Source organism: Carassius auratus, unplaced genomic scaffold, assembly GCF_003368295.1.
Source record: "Carassius auratus strain Wakin unplaced genomic scaffold, ASM336829v1 scaf_tig00217381, whole genome shotgun sequence".
Taxonomy (NCBI): Eukaryota; Metazoa; Chordata; class Actinopteri; order Cypriniformes; family Cyprinidae; genus Carassius; species Carassius auratus.
In genome coordinates this window covers 51,575-70,809 of record NW_020529037.1, presented here as the reverse complement: position 1 = coordinate 70,809, position 19,235 = coordinate 51,575, and the positions used below count along the sequence as shown (strand labels likewise).

The following is a 19,235-nucleotide window of genomic DNA, read 5'->3' as shown; positions in this document are numbered from 1 at the left end:
TAACTTTTGTGAAAATATATTTTTTACATATTTGTTAAACCTGTCATTATGTCCTGACAGTAGAATATGAGACAGATAATTTGTGAAAAAAATCAAGCTCCTCTGGCTCCTCCCAGTGGTCCTATTGCCATTTGCAGAAAGTCATCCGCTCCCGGTAAGAAACAACCAATCAGAGCTGCGGTCCGAACACTTTGTGTTCAAAATGTAGAAAAATGTATATAATAAGCGAGTACACCATGAATCCATTTTCCAAACCGTGTTTTTAGCTTTTCCTGAATCACTAGGTTGCACCTATAATAAGTGTTTATATTCAGACTATTTTAGATTGCTTCGGGGGTACCGCGGCGGAGTAACCCAGTACCTTTGTGATTCTTCATAGACATAAACAGAGAGAAGTAGTTCCGGCTACGATGTTCTTCCGCAAGACGCAAGCAGTTCTGTTTATTAACCGCTAGAGCGTCAAAAGTTACCTACCGCAGCTTTAATACTTCATTAAATTTAATGCATCGGTTAATTTTTACACCTGTGTTAAAGACACTAATTTAATAATAAACACTAGACTGCAGAAAGCATCTCTTGCCCCACCAACCTTAAGCAGGATTTTTTAAATATATATATATATATCTTTGTATGATTTAATATATACATATATGACGGTTCTTTTTTAACAATGACATTTGGTTTCACTAATTGAGGTAGTATAATTGATATGATATAACCACAAAATATGCATTACTGTATATGTTTCAATGTATGAACATTTTAAATGATAACCACAATATTTACAAAAATTAAGAATAATAAAAAATGCTGCGTGTCCCGTCTAAACTTGTGTACTTTTGGTAGATGTAAAAATAATTGCTGTGTTGGAAGTTTCATTCTCTGAAATTTTGTATTGTGTAGATGTCAATTGGTAGGTCTTCACACACACAAGATATCTTGAAAACATACTTGCTAGGCATTTCCTAAACTTTTCTCCAACAAAAGCATAAATGACCGGATTTACACAGCAGTGAGTTAGTGCGATTGTCTCTGTCAAGTCCATGGCCATGTTGATATGAAGATAAACCTTACAGCTAGTAAGAATGCCAAACTCCTGCAAGGTTTTCAGAAACACCACCACATTGTAGGGCACCCAGAAGACCACAAACACGATGACAATGCCTAAGATGAGCTTTATGGCCCGTTCCTTTTTTGAGTTTTTTGTGTTTTTCACAACCATTAGGACCCTGAAGTAGCAGTAGGTTAAAGTGGGCAAAGAGATGAACAGTCCTACTGTATTTTCACCAAAGTTACGGAAGAGCTTCCACCTTTGGGCTGACCCAGCAGGATAAACTCTCTGACAGCTGGTGATACTGTCCTCTGTGACCATTGATGCAAAGATGGCCTCTGGAAGGGCAGCACAGATTGAAACAATCCAAATAATGAGACTAACTATAATTCCGTAACGCAGCATCTTCGCTCCCAGCACTGCAACAGCATGTACGATGACCAAGTACCGATCCACGCTCATCAGGGTAACAAACAAGATTCCGCTGTAAAATCCCACTTGGTATGTACCTGCCATTGCTTTACACATTTCATTGGCTTTTAAGTAGTGGCCCTGAACATAGAGACCCCAGCAGGGCAGTGAGAGGACCATTAGTAGGTCTGACAGAGCCAGATTCAGCAGGCAGAGATTTGTCATATTTTTCACATGCATGATTTTCAAGAGGACCCATAAGACAGTGATGTTGCCAATAAGGCCAAGTCCAAAAACCATGTAGAAAATGGCAGCCTTGAGATCTGGATTCAGCTGTGAACCATTAGTCGAGCAGGCGTCTGCTTCGTAGTAATCAAATGTTGTTGTATTCATGCTGTAAAAAACAGCAAATGTTATATAAAAAGATAAAAGTAGTTTGAAAACATACTATTTATACTAAGTGTAGTTGTACTTGAACCCAATGAATAAAACTAGTAACATACTCTTATGTCTGTCTCTTATGGATTGTTATTACTCGTTTAACGCTATCATATAGTGATTTTTTTTCAAGCCACATTGATTTGCAAAAATGCTGTGAAAGTAGATGTCAGGAGGTCGCAATGTGTTCTTTAGCAAATCTCAAACATGTTTTTTTTTTTTTTTTTGAATACTGGAAATTAAGAGTTTGAAAGAACATGCCAATTTACTTAAATACATACCAACATATATTAACCATAATAATTTGTAGAGGGTAACTATATTTAATTGCTTAATGGCTGTACAACAGACAAAGTTTCATAATAATGTTAAAGTATTATAATCGTAGGCCTGATTAGTAATAATATAATAATAAAAAAGCTTTTAAAAATTTGAATACAGAATTTGACAGTGGAAATTATTTCAACTTCAAAACTACCACATGCAGGCCACATTGTTTTCAAATATGATTATGTACAAACAGAAGGACTTCGCAACACACTGATTAACCACAGGTTTTTCAAGCATTCCACCGCAATCCCACTATCATACATCAGTATCTGTGATCACGTACTATTTTCATGAATTACAGACTTGGGCAATATAATCAAGATGTTCTACAATACTCAATAATCAAATAATGATAATAATAATAATATAAAAAATATTAAGCATTGAATTTAATATGTTGGGCTGTTCTTAAAGAACAAGGTTATGCTCATGAGTCAATCTCTAGCAATTACCAAAATGTGTTAATGATGGATCAAAACACAACATCATGAAAATTCAATAAATAAATATTCTGTTTACCTCTCTGTATATGTTTCATCCATGATGACAAATTGCTGTTACTCTTCTTGTTGAGATGTTGTTAAGATTTAATTAATGTGTTCATAGAAGTGAGTCTAGTAAATTTCACCCTCTTTCCGCACATTTGCCTTCAGCAAATTTCCTGTTAAATGAAGCCTGTGCATGTGTGAGTGTGCATTTCTGCTAAATTCATCTTAGACGAGAAGGTGAGATTCGAACACATTTCCTGTCACCACAATGAGGTAATGAGGTTTGGATGCACAAAAGAAATTCCCAGGAGGATATAAAACAATAATTCATGTTGTGAGTCATTTGAGGCTGTGTCAGCTACTGAATGAACTACAATAAATCCCCCCACCCACAGCAAATGTTTGAAAAGTACAGTATATATATATATGATGTTCAAAACCAATGCCACCCCACATACCCATGAATGATAGGTCTGTAATGCTGAAAAAAAAACAAGTTTGTGCTCTTTTCTCCTTCAACAGTGAGTCAGTTTTAAGGAATAAAAAAAATAAAAATAATGCTTATTAATGCAACTAACGCTTATTCTTGGAAAAATAATGGAACCAATGTATCCAAAGAGGCTTACTTGGCACCAGTAGACAGCCTTTTTTTCTCCCATAAATAAAAACCTTGCTAATAGGGTTGTTTTACATGCACAGTGCCAAGAGAGGTATAGTCTATAAGTAGGCCTAATAGTTGAACTTAATCATTAAAATAATAATAAAAACAATTGAATGGTGGTATCCAAAACATCCAATTTAATTCAAGTATTATATTAGATACATTTTAAAACTTCAATGCACATGCATAATAAGCCTAGTATTAAGTAGATATTTGGAATACATCAATAACTGATTTCATATTCTAACACAGATAACATTGCCATCATACTGACTGTGTTAATAATTATGTGAAAAAAGTGAAAAAATATGAAATTAACAAGATGTGGACATAGGAGGTTTCCACCTGACAGCGGGGATATGCTTGCTGTTTCAATAGCAGAGTCCACGGACAATAAAGGTGATTGTCCTCTGATGAGTTGAAGAGCTTTGTGTATCAAGGAACTTATAAAGCTTCCTCACATTTTCGTCTTCTCACTTACCATAAACCTCCAGAAAACAAAAAAGTCATTTTTAAAGTTGACCATAAAACAACCAGGACTTAAGCAAGGCCATGCTCCAGCTTTTGCATGATACACTTCCTCCTTCTACCATGTTACATGATTTATACCCATACATGCTGCCCTCTAGTACCCCTAGTGGTGAGGAAGAGAACTTACCTATAACAGGCTTGTGACTGTTACATATTACCCCCCTCATTTGAAGATTGGACATTTCCAAAAAAAGGCTTTAAGTTCTGAACATGACAAGTATCAAAAATGTCAGTGTTATCCGGGAAAGAAATAATGTAATTTACCGGACCCAAACACTTACACACTTTGGCAGGACCTTTCCATTTTGGCAACAGTTTAGTCATGAAACCGTCATCAGCATTTGACAGAAGATGAGTATGAACATAGACGAGATCACCTTCTTTGAAAACAGCCTCTTTTCTTCCCAGGTTAAGGTAGTGCCTCTGCTTAGCCTGAGCTTGTTGCACATTCTCTTTAACAAGCTGGACGAAGCTCCCTTGTTGTTCCACTGTATCAAAAGTGGGGTTGCTAGGATTGGGTGGTTTTGTTAGAGGTCTTTCTAGTTGTCCTTTTAGTTTACATTCCAAAACAATTTCAGCTGGAGTAAATCCAGTACTCTCTTGCAAGGCGGTGTTAGTGGCAAATCTGAACTCTAAGAGCCACTTATCCCAGTTACGATGATTGTCTTTCACATATGAAGCAATCATGGTTTTAGGTTTCATGTTAATGCGTTCTGTTAAGTAGGTCTGAGGGTGATATGCTGTGGTCAATTTTTGTATGACACTCCATTGTTTGCACTGAGATTTGAGGTAAATTGTACCTAGTCAGATAGCCCCATCAAGTTTACACTCAACATGTGTCCAGGCTCTATGACAGGAGTAGACTGTAAGTAGCCAGACAACTTGGAGAGGGTTGGTTTATACTTTTGGCATGTTTGGTATTCCTTGCAGTTTTTCCATACATCCTTCCTCAAACTTGCCCAATAAGCAACTTTCATTAATCTCAATAGCATTTTAAGTCGACCCAAGTATCCATTTAATGGGTTGTCATGTGCATTTCTTAAAAACTCAGGTCGTAAACAAGCTGGTATAACTAGAAGTAACTTTGGTCCTCTTTGTCCATCTGGTGCACTGTGAAACAGGAATCCATCTTGAATAACATAATGAATTCTAGATGGATCTGAACTTGTCTGTGACTTAGCCTTCATGCACAACTCCTGTACTTCTGGATCATTCTGTTGTGCTGTAGCAAAAACAGTTTGTACCATGAAGGGTTTGTTGAAATTGGGAAGGATAAGAACAGGAGCTCTCGACAAGCCTAGTTTATTTTTTTCAAAGGACTGTTGACATGACTCCGTCCATGTCCACATAGGTTGTTTCTTCTTTAATGAATGAAGTAGTGCTGCTTTTTCAGACATATTTGGAATAAAACCATCCAGCCAATCCCAATAATCTTTGTAAGTCTTTGAGAGACCGGGGTACTGGGAAATCACAAATAACTTCAACTTGTCACGCTGTCAGTCTCTGTTTTCCTGGTTGTCCACTAGTGAGCTCACTTCTCCTAGGCACTTCACCATAGGCACTATAATTCCTCTAGTCTGGTCCTGTCTTCACAGTAATTGCACTCCAGTTAATCGCACAGGTGCAGAAAATCTATTGTCATTAGTCCCCTTATAAATACCTGTCTTTCCCTGTTGTTTGTATGGAGTCCTTACCCTTCGTGTACTAATGTTCTCATCTCCCGAGACTTCCTCTTACTATCTCGTCTTCCGAGTTCCCTGTCCGTTCCATCCGGTTCCCTCTTTTGTTTTGTTTGTCTACTTGGACTGTTTGTTTTGATTTACCTTTTTGTTTAATAAACATACCAGCAATTGGATCTTCCCCTCTCCTCGTGTTTTCCTAGTGGACGATCGTCACAGAAGGAATCCATCCAAACAGATCCAGCGGTATTTCTGCTACTATTTCCTCCTCCATCAAGCAGGAGAGAAATGGTTTTGAGGGCACTCGCCAAGTTGTGTTCCGTGGAACCAGGGGAGGTCTCTCCGGAGCAAGCAGTCGAGAGGAGGTCCGGCAGCGATCTCCACTGTGGGCTCCCATTGACCCGGGGTTCGGTTGGGAGCCGCCATTTCCCCATTATAACCAGATAGGGGAAAGGAGACGTAAATCGGCTGAGCCAGCGCCGCTGTGCAAGATGGCCGCCAGTCCTGTGCTGCTGCACAAAATGGCCACTAACCCAGCGCCGCTGTGCGGCATGGTCGCCAACCCTGCACCACGAGGCAAGATGGCCGCCAGCATAGCGCCAAAGCACAAAGTGGCCACCAGTCCAGCGCCACAGTGCAGGATGGCGGACAGCTCAGCGCCAACATTCAAGATGGCCGCCAGTCCAGCGCCACAGCACAAGATGGCTGCCAACCCAGCGTCAACGGGCAAGATGGACACCAGCACAGTGCCAAAGCACAAAGTGGCCACCAGTCCAGCAGCACCGTGCAGGATGGCCCCCAGCTCAGCGCCAAAGCACAAGATGGCCACCAGTCCAGTGCCACATCACAATATGGCTGCCAACCCAGCGCCAGGAGGCAAGGTGGATGCCAGCATAGCACCACAGCACAAGGTGGCCACCAGTCCAGCACACAGTGCAAGATGGCCGCCAGCTCAGCGCCTACACCCAAGATGGCAGCAGTGACATTTTTGGATTACTTCTCCAGGTTGTCAAAAATCCTAGAGATTCCCAAGACCGTTCACGTCACGTCTGCGAATCCAGCACCACTGCACAAGATGGCCGCCAGCCTGGAACCACTGCAGAGGAAGGCAGTTACAGTGGGCTTTCCTGAGTTGAGTCAGATTCCTGTTGACCTTCCAGAGTCGAGTCAGGTGCCCGTTGACTTTCCAGAGTTGAGTCAGTTTCCGGTTGACCCTCCAGAGTCGAGTCAGGTGTTCAGGACCCTCCAGAGTCAGGGTTAGTCACCGTCGACCTTCCAGAGTCAGGGTTAGTTACCGTTGACCCTCCAGAGTCAGGGCTAGTTCCTGTTGACCTTCGAGAGTCGAGTCAAATTCCAGTTGACTGTCCAGAGGCAAATCAGGCTTCTGTTTACCATCCAGAGTCAAGTCAGGTGCCTGTGGACTTTCCAGAGTTGAGTCAGTTTCCGGTTGACCCTCCAGAGTCAAGTCAAGTGTTCATGGACCCTTCAGAGTTAGGGTTAGTCACCTTCGACCTTCCAGAGTCAGGGTTAGTTACCGTTGACCCTCCAGAGTCAGGGCTAGTTCCTGTTGACCTTCCAGAGTCGAGTCAAGTGTCCATTGACTTTCCAGAGTTGAGTCAGTTTCCGGTTGACCCTCCAGAGTCGAGTCAGGTGTTCATGGACCCTCCAGAGTCAGGGTTAGTCACCTTCGACCTTCCAGAGTCAGGGTTAGTTACCGTTGACGCTCCAGAGTCAGGGCTAGTTCCTGTTGACCTTCCAGAGTCGAGTCAAGTGTCCATTGACTTTCCAGAGTCAAGTCAGGCCCCTGTTGACCCTCCTGAGTCGAGTCACGTTCCAGCAGATTCCCCAGAATCAAGTCAGGTTCCAGTGAACTCTCCAGAGTCGAGTCAGGTTCCAGTGAACTCTCCAGAGTCGAGTCAGGTTCCTATTGAGCCTCCAGAATCCAGTCAGGTGTTCATGGACCCTACAGAGTCAGGGCCAGTCACTGATGACCCTCCAGAGTCATGGCCATTCACCGATGACCCTCCAGAGTCAGGGCTAGTCACCGATGACCCTCCAGAGTCAGGGCCAGTCACCGATGACCCTCCAGAGTCAGGGCTAGTCACCGATGACCTTCCAGAGTCAGGGCTAGTCACTGCTGACCCTCCAGAGTCAGGGCTAGTCACTGATGACCTTCCAGAGTCAGGACTAGGTACCATGGACTTTCCAGAGACAAGGCAAGTCACCGTTGACCTTTCAGAGTCGGTTCAAGTCACTGGTGATCTTCAAGGACAGAGTCAAGTCACTGGTAATCTTCAAGGACAGAGTCAAGTCACTGGTGATCTTCAAGGACAGAGTCAAGTCACTAGTGATCTTCAAGGACAGAGTCAAGTCACCGGTGATCTTCAAAGACAGAGTCAAGTCACCGGTGATCTTCGAGGACTGAGTCAAGTCACCTGGGATCTTCAAGGACTGAGTCAAGTCACCAGGGATCTTCATGAACAAATACGGGTCACCAATGGTCTTCAAGAGCAGAGTCGGTCGGTTCTGCCTTGACCACATGGTTGTGGTGGTCCTCTGCTCTGCCCTGGTGGGCATCACGTGATGTCCTTCATGGACCTATGTTTTTGTGTTTTTGTTTTCTTTTGTCTTTCTGTCTGTTTTCTTCTTTGGACCTGGCCCTCCGTCCCTCCCCCTGATCCTCCGCCGGTCCACCACCCTCCTGGACTCCTTGTTTTGTGTTACACTTCTCTTGTCTCTGTCTTCCCATTTTACCTGGGTGTCTTGTCTCTGTCTCCCCATTTTACCTGGTTGTTTTATCTCTGTTTTTCCATTCTATCTGGTTCTCCTGTCTCTGTTTTCCAGTCTACCTGGTTCTCCGGTCTCTGTGTACTATGTTTTCTGGCCCCCCAGTCCCCCCCAACCCCCACCCCCCCCCCAGTCATCCGCCGCTCCACCTCCCTCCTAGCTTCTTTATCTGTTGGGTTTCCCTGGGTTTCAGGGGGAGCATCTGGCAGCTGCTCCGTGGAGGAGGGGTAATGTCACGCTGTCAGTCTCTGTTTTCCTGGGTGTCCACTAATGTGCACACTTTTCCTAGGCACTTCACCATAGGCACTATACTCTAGTCTGGTACTGTCTTCACAGTAATTGCACTCCAGTTAATCGCACAGGTGCAGGCAATCTTTTGTCATTAGTCCCCTTATAAATACCTGTCTTTCCCTGTTGTTTGCATGGAGTCCTTACCCTTCGTGTACTAATGTTCTCGTCTCCTGAGACTTCCTCTTGCTATCTTGTCTTCCGAGTTCCCTGTCCGTTCCGTCCGGTTCCCTATTTTGTTTTGTTTGTCTACTTGGACTGTTTGTTTTGATTTACCTTTTTGTTTAATAAACATACCAGCGATTGGATCTTTCCCTCTCCTCGTGTTTAGACAGTTAAAGGCTTGATCAAGGTGTTGTAAGTGTTCTTGTTCAATGAGTGTTCAGTGACAACAAGTGAGGCCCTTGGAGAAAATGAGGGGTGAATAATATTCTTACTTAACTGCTCTTGAATTTCTCTGTCAGTGAAATGTTGTCTAGGTGCTGACAGTCTATATGCTTTCTTCCTAACAGGCAATTCATCTGTTGTGATAATCCTGTTTTACCATTTTTGAGTGACCAATTTCGTGTGTACAAATGGTTGGCCAAATACTCATCAGACTTTCTAGTTGATTTTTAAATTGATCAGAAGAGTCTGATTTCAGGACCAGTTGGTTGATTGACTGTAAGGTTTTTACTGTCATTTGTGGTGTAGGTAGGGCAAGATAGAAGTGGATTAAAAGTTTGGAAGATACAATGGGACCACAATGGAAACCCCTGCACAGTACCATCATCCTTGAAAGGAAAGCTATATGGCAAGTTCTTGAAATCTAATATTATTCCTGAAATCATCAAGAAATCCATACCCAGAATGACTGGAATGGTTAGATAAGAGTCTCTCATTACATACAGGGTTAACTTGAACTGCTTACCTTGAAGTTCACACTCCCAGTCAGATTTTCCCAAAGCTATTTGGCTTTGTCCATTTGCCAGCAGAAATGTTTGTCCATTACTTGATTTCCACACCTCATGATTTTTTTTCCTCAAAAAAGGATTTCTGGATCAAGGAAAGGGTACTTCCTGTATTGATGACAGCTTGTAGGCAAGGTAATCATATTCAGATCTTGTATAGGAGAACTTTGGCTAGATTGCATTTACCTACTCGGTAACATAATGCATTGTAAAAAAAAAAAAAAAAAAAAAAACTTCATAGGAACAGTTTATAACATTTACTTATTTGTGTTTAAAGCTTTTAAAGAGTATGATAATTTATAACACAATGAACACATTGCATCCACTTTTACAATGGATTATATTTATCATAGTTATAATGAATTATAAGTCTCATATCTTGCCATTTTTCTGATGATACTTTACTTAAAGCGGTCAAAGACCACTTATAAGTAGTAATAATATGTAAAATAATAAAATATGTCTGCTACTGTAAATATATGCTAACACATTATTTTGATGGTCATACTGTAAGTGTCTTTACAAGTACTTCAGCTTATTCTACCAGACTAGAATAATTCTTGAGCACACTAATACTCTAATGAGAGTTAGTTGGCATGTAGTTGCAAAGTTGCTTATAGTCGATTGATTAAGGGGACCATCAAAATAAAATGTAATCATATAAAACATTGCATTTTGGCACAGTGGTTAACTAGAAAAATTCACAACATGAGGGGCTATGTTTACAGTTCTCGTGGTAGTTTAGCAGCTCCCCTTTACCAAAAAAGGGTCACCTATGAGTGCGCTACTCTCTTTCTGAATTCGGAGTTCTACTCTCACATGAGATTGAGTTCTCTGTTTTTCCCCAGAGCATACCAGCATTATTACCACAGATCGAGTTGATGACTCTCAAACATATTGTTTTGGGATGCAACATTCCATCTATGAGCTGCTCTATCAGAGTGCCATGTGGGCTCCTTCCTTAGAACGGTATTTAAAATCTATGTTATGGTAAGTGTTCATGTGAAGTCTTTCTGAGCACTTTCTGAAATCCACACTGTGGTAAGTTTGCATGCTAGTGCTCTGTGTTCTTTCTAAAATCCTTTATAGTGAGGGCTTTGCTCGGTTGATTTATGCCATTTCTTGAGTTGGTAAAAGCCCCGTTCATCTTGGGCGCCACTCCACCTATGTATCCTCGGATCTAAACAGGGTGTTGCTACAAGGGATCTGTTGAGACAGCTCCTTCAGCAATATTGTGTGACAGGCAAGACTTAGTATAAAATGCTAGGTTCTTTGCCGTATCCCTTTAGAGGAATCTTTCTTGATTCCAAGCCTTCAGCTCTACCCCGGGCCGAGGTCCTAATAAGTACGTTTGGTATGTAGCCTAGGCCTTTGGACGTAAGGGGTTATGTCATGGACAACCGTCGAATGTCCCTGGGGCAACTCCCATGGAAATGGTAGAGTTGGTACTTAGTGTCCACCATGATTCTGCCCTGCACTCCCCTCAGCATGGCGGCGTGGGTATACTGTTCCCAAGAGTGACCCCAGAGGACCAGTTAATAAATAAGCAAAAATTAATAAGCAGCAGTCATATTTAATAAGGAAATAAGCAGCAGTCATATTTAAAACAGTTTAAATATGCAGTTTAAATTAATATTGAGTACTGAATTATGTTGACCACATTGAGGGGAAATAATTTAATACTTTGTCATTTATAGTTGTATGGTAAAATGCATATTTTTATATGTATAATGTTATGTTCAATATAACTACAAAATACCATGCCTTTGAAAAATAAAGAGAATAACAGAATCATACCTGCAAACTCAGAAGGACTGAAAAAGGTGACAGATTTTTCAGTACCCCCCACCCATAGAAGAAAATACATTTTATACATCCTATTCAGTCATTATCTGCCAGCACCATTATTTAACATGCAAATAAGATTGATATATAAAATGGAGGAGAAACTGATAATCGTTGTTGCTGGGTTTCCTATCATTTATGATATGACGTTATTTTTTCATTAAGAAAAAATTCAAAAGACCAGTAACAAAAGAGAGAGAGAGCCCCGGCCACGCACTCACCTTCACCGTCTTGCTCTCTCTCCCTCGTGCATATTAATCAAAATATTTTTTTTTCCCCGAAGTGACCAAAACGGTTATAAAAATGCTGTCATTATAAAGGTGTAAAATGTCGTTGATGAAAATAATGACGAAAAGTACTCGTAAACTAAATTAACAGTAATGCAGTGGAAAAGATAACTTAGCCTTGCCAAAATCCTTCACACTGACATTGAACTAACATTGTAAGCTAACAACACAATTTGCTGATCTTACTAGCTGACTAGGCGACACTTCCATTAAAACGTTAATGTTAAACATGTTAACTAACAACAACGTTAGAGAAAACAATTATATTGTTAGCAGATAACAGCACTTACCTCATGACTAATGTCAGTGTCCAAAGTGTGAATTCATCCGCAGGAAAGCTGCCGCTATCTTGACTGTGATTGGCCAAATGACTCGCGTGCAGTAGGTTCTAGAAGTAGGGGTGAATAGGCGCGTATTCATCCGCAGGAAAAGCTGCTGCCAGGGCTTTTTCAAAGAAGACGCTGCTGTTATCTTGACTGTGATTGGCCAAATGACTCGCATGCTGTATCACCAAAGATGTTTATGAAGAAGACCGCAGTAGGGAAGACCGCAGAAGACCCCCCTCCCCCGTCAAAAAAACCTCTTTGGATCTACACGATTCACGTGGATGACATTTTCCCATTCAAAACGGCGATTTTCGCCGAAAAAGCGACTAGTTTGCAGGTATGCAGAATGCACTGCTTAAGCGCACCTCAGTCTCCTTGAGCATCTTTCTGATACATGCCACAAACATGAACCACAGCGAATACTTGTCTTTTAAAAGGCTTCATTAAGATTATCTGATGTTAAGTGCACCATAAATCACTTTGGAATAAATTACAGTAGGCCTATGTATCATGATAAAAAAAGTGACTTTACAGACTGTTAATACTTTAGGCCAGGGGTATCAATTTTGTTCCAACCCTGCTCCAACACACATACCATGTAGTTTTCAAATAAGCCTAAAGGACTTGATTATATGTAATTGGTGTATTTAATTAGGGTTGAATCTAAACTCTGCTGGGCTCCAGCCCTCCGGGAATTGAGTTTGACATAGCATTTCTGGATGTGGCCTACAGCGTCCACCAGGCCCCCGTCAACATGGCAGTGAGCAGAAGAGCAAGAGGCCTTAGGACAGGCAACTCAGAGAGAGAAGAATACACCTGTCTGTTCCCCAGAGGAGGGCTAGGTAGAGAATCTGGTATCTAAAAATCTCGACAGGGGAGTGGTTTTCTGTCTCTGGGTCCCAAGAGGACATGGAAAATTGTGGATGAACCAGCAGTGAGAGAATTTGTAGGACGAACCATCATACTACCCACGCACCCTCAGCTTGGACACAGGTAAGAATTGCACACACTCAGGCCTTGGACCAGCTACGCGACATCCGGACTAGGTCAATGTATTCTTCCTCAGTGCCCCACTGTGGGTATGTCTGTAGTTCCAATGATGCTTCCACCTGAAGGACATATACTTTCATGTGTTCATCCTCCCACACCACAGATCACTGCTGTGGTTCAAGAGCATAAATGACGAGCATATCAGTATGAGGTCCTGCCCTGCAGGCTGTCCCTGTCACCCCGTGTCTACATGTAAATCGTGGAGACACCCCTTCTTCCCCTGAGAGAACAGGGTGTTCTCATTCTCAACTACCTCAACAACTGACTCAACTGACTTTTTTTGCACCTCAGTCAGTTGGGCCTATTGGGTCAACTGAGAAAAGAGAAATTCTCATTGGAGAGGATCCAATTAAATGCTCCGTTATCGGGATGGAGTTGGATTTGGTAGAGTACACTTCATGCAAGGACGTGCTCAGTCAGTGTTGCTTGAATATGTTCAAGGGCAGGACAACGGTCCCACTGAAAATTCCTGGGGCATATGGCAGCTGCAATCACGCCACTGGGGCTGGTTCATATGAATCTGTTTTTACACTGGCTCCATGGCCGAGTCTTGAGGTGGGTATGGCTACGATTCACTCAACAGGTTTGAGTCACACCGCCTGCTACCAAACCTTAACCCGTAGTCAGACCTCGCATTTCTCCAGACAGGGGTGCCCCTGGAACTGGTCTCCAGGCATTCTGGGGTTCACCTGGATACCTTTACCACCAGCTGGGGGGCCATGTTCAATGGCTGGCTTCTGGCTGTACATTTGGCCCTGTACATTATTGATTGATTGATTGAAACCTTTATTGCCCCGAGGGGAATTTGTTTTGCACTCAAGGGAACCACATTTAACATTAACACAGATAACATAAAGGATACAGTAAAAAGTAAAACAAAATAAACAACAACACAGCAATGGTGTTGACATTCAATCATCAATCTAATCACTAAAATAAATCAGTAAATAATTAAACAAATAATCAATAGTACTCATTTAAAAATGTCTATGTGCCTTTGTCTGATCTGTTCAGTAACTGAATGCTCCTCGGCACAAATGATGTAATGGCACGTTTAGTTTTTGTTAGGGACATTCGAAATCTGCGTCCAGAGGGGAGCGGTGAAAACTCTGAAAAAGTGGGTGGGATGGATCATCCAGTATCCTCAGAGCCAAATTGAGGGTACACTTTTAACCTCAGATCCAGAAATTTTCCTGCCCATTTTAGTCACCTTTTCGAGCATATTCCTCCTGTTCTGGACAGAAAGACCCCCCCCAGCACTGGATGGCGAAAGTCACCACACTCTAAATAAAAGTTAAATAAAACAATGTCAAAGTTGTTGTATCAGCATTGAAACTACGCAGTTTCCTTAAAAAATAAAACCGTTGTTTTGCTTTCAAGTATCTTGCTAATGTGTTAGCAGACCAGGTAAGTTTGTGATCAATAATAGTGCCCAGATACTTATACTCCTCCACAGTCTCAATAACTGTCCCTTGAATAGTAACAGGTTGCAGTGAAGGGGGCCTTTTCCTAAAGTCTATCACCATTTCTTTTGTTTTTGAAATATTTAAAATTAATGAATTTTGACTGCACCATTCATGAAATTGGTCAACCTCAATCCTGTAGTCTTGTTCATTATCTGTTAAAAAACCAACTAGGGTAGCATCATCTGCAAACTTAATCAGTGACCAGTTAGAATGGTGACTGACACAGTCATTAGTTTATAAAATTAATAACAATGGTGATAAAACACATCCTTGTGGCACTCCCGTGTTTGTCATGATGGTTCTAGACTGGCTGTGACCCGCCCTCACAAACTGTTGTCTACCTGTTAAAAAGTTCTGAATCCACTTTACAAGATTAAGATTTACAACAATGTTTGTCAGCTTCTCTATCAACATGTGTGACTGGATAGTATTAAAAGCTGAATAGAAGTCTGCAAACAGGATGCGTACATGAGAGGCAGGGGTTTCAAGGTGTTTGTAAATTCCATTCAGAAGGGTTGTGACAGCATCTTCCACCCCCCTTTTCTCCCTATAAGCAAACTGTAACGTATCTATGTGAGCTTTGGTTTGTATTTTGAGATTAATTAAAATGATCCGCTCAAAACACTTCATAGCAACAGAAGTGAGTGCTACTGGTCTAAAATTGTTCAGTCCAACTGGTTTGGGTTTCTTAGGAAGTGTTAAAATTTCCGCTGTTTTCCATATCTTTGGAACTTTATGTGTGTCAAGTGATTTCTGAAACAATCCTCTGAACACTGGGCTCAGTTGTTCTTTTCAGCTCTTTAGGATGGTGCCTTCCAGCCTGTCAGGGCCGGCAGCTTTCCTTGTCCTTATATGGGAGAAGATCCACCCCACTTCCTCACAGCTTACCCTGATTGAAGCACTTGCTCTTCCATCAAGGCTTATTGGATTGGCTGGCACGTCACTCTCCCATCTCGCAAAGTGTTCGTTCAGGGCATCTGCCTGCTCAACTGTATGCTCCGGGGTGTTAGAGCAGTTATTTTGACCTATGATAGTTTTAATACCCCTCCACGCCATACGTGAATTATTTTCCTTTAGTCGTTTTTCAACTTTATCTTTATATTGTCTCTTGCCCTGTTTGATTTTCGTCTGTATTTCCTTCTGAATCAGCTTCCCTCCATACCTGTCATTAGCTTTAAACGCTCTTTCTTTATCCACTAACAGTTTTTTTATATCAGTTGTAATCCAAGGTTTTGAATTGGCAAACTGTTTCCCACGTTTTGTCGGGATCACATTATCCACACAAAAGTTAAAGGGGTTCCGGTTTGTCACAAGTTTCGGAAAGTTTTTTTTGAGTATGGGTCTGTGTGACGTTAGATGGAGCGGAATTTCCTTATATGGGTCCTAATGGCACTTCTGCCGGAAGAGCGCGCGCTCCCGTAGAGCAGAGCACAGCAGAGACATTCAGAGCGAGAGCGAATTGTCACAAAAGAAGTGTGTTTTTGGTTGCCAGGGCAAGACAACCCTGCACAGATTACAAAAAAAAAAAAACAGCATTAAGGGACCAGTGGATGGAGTTTATTTTTACAGAGCATCAACGGAGTTGTGCAAGTGTTTTTGTTTGTTCCCTGCATTTCGAAGATGCTTGTTTTACAAACAAGGCCCAGTTTGAAGCCGGATTTGCATATCGTTTTTTCTTAAGGATAATGCAGTCCCAACGAAAAAGGGTCACGATCGTGTGTTGGAACCGCAGGCGGTGAGTAAAACTGCTTCAAATATCTCTGTGTTGTTAACTTAGCAATCGGCACGTAAGCACATCAAGTAAACAGCATGCAATGTTGTCATCAAACTGCACTTTCCACATGTACAGCTTAAAAAAAAAAGAAAAAGAAAAAAAAAGACATAAAGTGGAACTTAGTCATTTTCCAAAACCACTAAGCAAATATATACAGTTTCAATACATACTAGGGCTGTGCAAAAAATCGAATGCGATTTTCATGCACCTCTCATCAGTATAGACGCTCCTGTAATTAGAAGTATATCTCCAGCATGTGCGTTCAGATCAGGGTTGCCAGGTTTTCACAACAAATCCTGCCCAGTTGCTTCTTAAAACTAGTCCAAAACTTGCCAAATCGCGTTTCCGGGAGGTTCCCCGATAAAAATTGCTTCCCGGGGTTAAAATATACATTTTTGGGAAGGGTTTCCCTGGTACAATTAGCATTTTAGGGGCTAAATATCACATTATTGGTATTGGGATTGCTTCAAACCGCAGACATGAAAAACAAACGCAGACTTGGCAACACTGGTTCAAGTGGAGCGGCAGTTACTACACAGAGCCGTAGTTTACCAACAACTAACACAAAATCACTTTCAAAATCGACAAAGAATCGCCTGCGATTTTAACATCGATTTTGTGTAGATTGTCAGTGAATTATGGCTCGGTGTAGTAAATGCCAACCAGTGTTGCCAAGTCTGTGGTGGTTGTTTTTCATGTCCGCGGGTCACAGCGACCCCAATACAAATATTGTGATATTTAGCCCCTAAAATGTGAATTTTACCAAGGCAACCCTGCTAAAACCCCGGGAAGCAATGTTTTATCGGGGAACCTTTTTGAAGCGGGATTGGGCTAGTTTTGAGAAGCAACTGGGCAGGATTTGTTGTGAAAACCTGGCAACCCTGATCTGAACACACGTGCTGGAGATATACTTCTAATTACAGGAGCGTCTTTACTGATGAGATGTACATGAAAATCGCACTCGATTTTTTGCACAGCCCTAACATAGAGACATCGTTGCTGATGCTGCTCTTGTTAAATTTCAGCCTCTGGATCTGATTCTGGATCATAAATATACGTTGAATCTGACTGTTAGCCATGGTTTGTTTTGGATGATGTTTATTTCCTCACGGTAATGTCACAGTTTCCAGATGCTCTCAACGCAAAAGCTTACTCACGCACATGATTCTATAACTCCGCCCACACGTCACGCCTCCAGGCACTCGTGTTTTTCTTTATCTTATAAATATGATCAAACTAAAGACTTTTTGGAGTTATGAAGGATGCAGTACTACTCTATAGGTACTCAAGATTAACAGGATATTGAGTGAAAACGAGCATTTCACATTTAATATATGACGTGACAACATCCACATGCTCGTCAAGATCTACACAGTCAAAAACGCTCCACTCTGTGCAATCAAAACAGCCCTGCAGAGCTGTCACACTGTCATCGTCCCACATACACACTTATGCGATCTTAGATTTTTCCCCTTTCGATAAGAGGGCAATAAAAAGACAGTGTTATGATCTGAGCCGCCTATCGCTGGTTTGTTGACTGCTTTGTAAGCATTTTTTATGTTGCCATAACATAGATCAATTATTTTTGATCCACACGTAGCGCAATTCACATATTGCTGATAGTGGGGTAATGCAGATGACAAAGAGCAGCCATTAAAGTCACCCAAAATAAATTTGGGAGTGTCTGGAGACACTGCCTCAAGTTCTTGTATGTGTTGATATATCGCATCTGCAGCCGCTTTGGAGTTTGCGTCGGGGGGAATATACACTAGACATACAAATAGTTGTCCAAACTCTCGTGGTAAATATGTAGTTCTTAAGGAAACTGATAAGAGTTCTAGGTCTGGGGAATTGATGTTGTGTCTAATGATATGGTGTCTACACCACTTGATGTTAATATACATACATAGTCCTCCACCAATCGATTTCCCCGTAGCTTGTTGATCTCTATCAAGTCTTAACGGTGTACCAAAGCCAGGTAGGGAAAGACTGTCATCATTCACTGTATGGTTCAACCAAGTCTCACTGGAACATAACAGACAACTATCTCTGTATTCATACCGTTATTGCATAGAGGCATGGAGTTCATCTAATTTGTTCTTTAGCGATCTCACATTAGAGAGGACCATGGTTGGTAGTGGGGGTTTAGATCCTCTTGCACGAGTGCAGCGTTTAATTCCTCCTCTCGAGCCATGCTTCCTCTTTGTCCTGGCAAATCACTGTTCAGTTGGACGTAGGCATTCCCAGGGAAAATCCATTGGAGGTGTCCACTGCAGCTGTGTTGTTAGGCCCATGTCTGCCGTAGGTTATCCTGAATGGCTCAGCGTTTGACAGAAGTAGAGAGAGTAGAGTGATCGCCAGAAAGAGTTCCAAATAAGCCATGTTACCGTCCATTGTTTACATCCAATTGCAGACGTTTACACTTGCGATATTGAAATACACAACTTGACACTGTAGGACCGTAATTAATAAACAAACAAAAACTAAAAAACTGGAAGAGAAAAGAAAAAAACAACAACGTAAACTAACAAACATTGACCAAACAAACAGAGCTCCCGTGTGCGTGTCAGCCACTGAGCAGCGCCACTGATTACACAGCCAAGGGACATCTACAGGGCAAGCATGTGGCAACTTGCCCGCCATCTCCTCCTCTGGAAGTCACTTTGTGACATTCACAAGCTTTCACAAGCTGCACTCCTGGGAGACTCCATCCCCAGATGGTCCAGCTGACTTGTCATTGTGGAGCCTCTCGGGTAGACCTGTTTCTCCAGAAACCTCTCACTGCCAGTGAGACACTCGGCACCGATGCACTGGCACAGAGATGGCCACGGGGCCTGTGCAAATATATGTGTTTCCCTAGTGAGTTTTCTTGC

At 41.9% G+C, this 19,235-nt stretch overlaps 1 protein-coding gene across 1 annotated transcript; it reads right to left on the bottom strand.

The window, feature by feature from the left end:
- Positions 1-418: 418 nt before the first annotated feature.
- Positions 419-3,305, bottom strand: LOC113100859 (C-C chemokine receptor type 4-like). Its single transcript, XM_026265382.1, has 2 exons — positions 2,750-3,305; positions 419-1,856 (listed from the first exon to the last, which is right to left on the bottom strand). Exons 1-2 carry the CDS (start codon positions 2,770-2,772, stop codon positions 824-826), a joined length of 1,056 nt encoding a protein of 351 aa, XP_026121167.1. The 5' UTR covers positions 2,773-3,305; the 3' UTR covers positions 419-823.
- Positions 3,306-19,235: the final 15,930 nt, after the last annotated feature.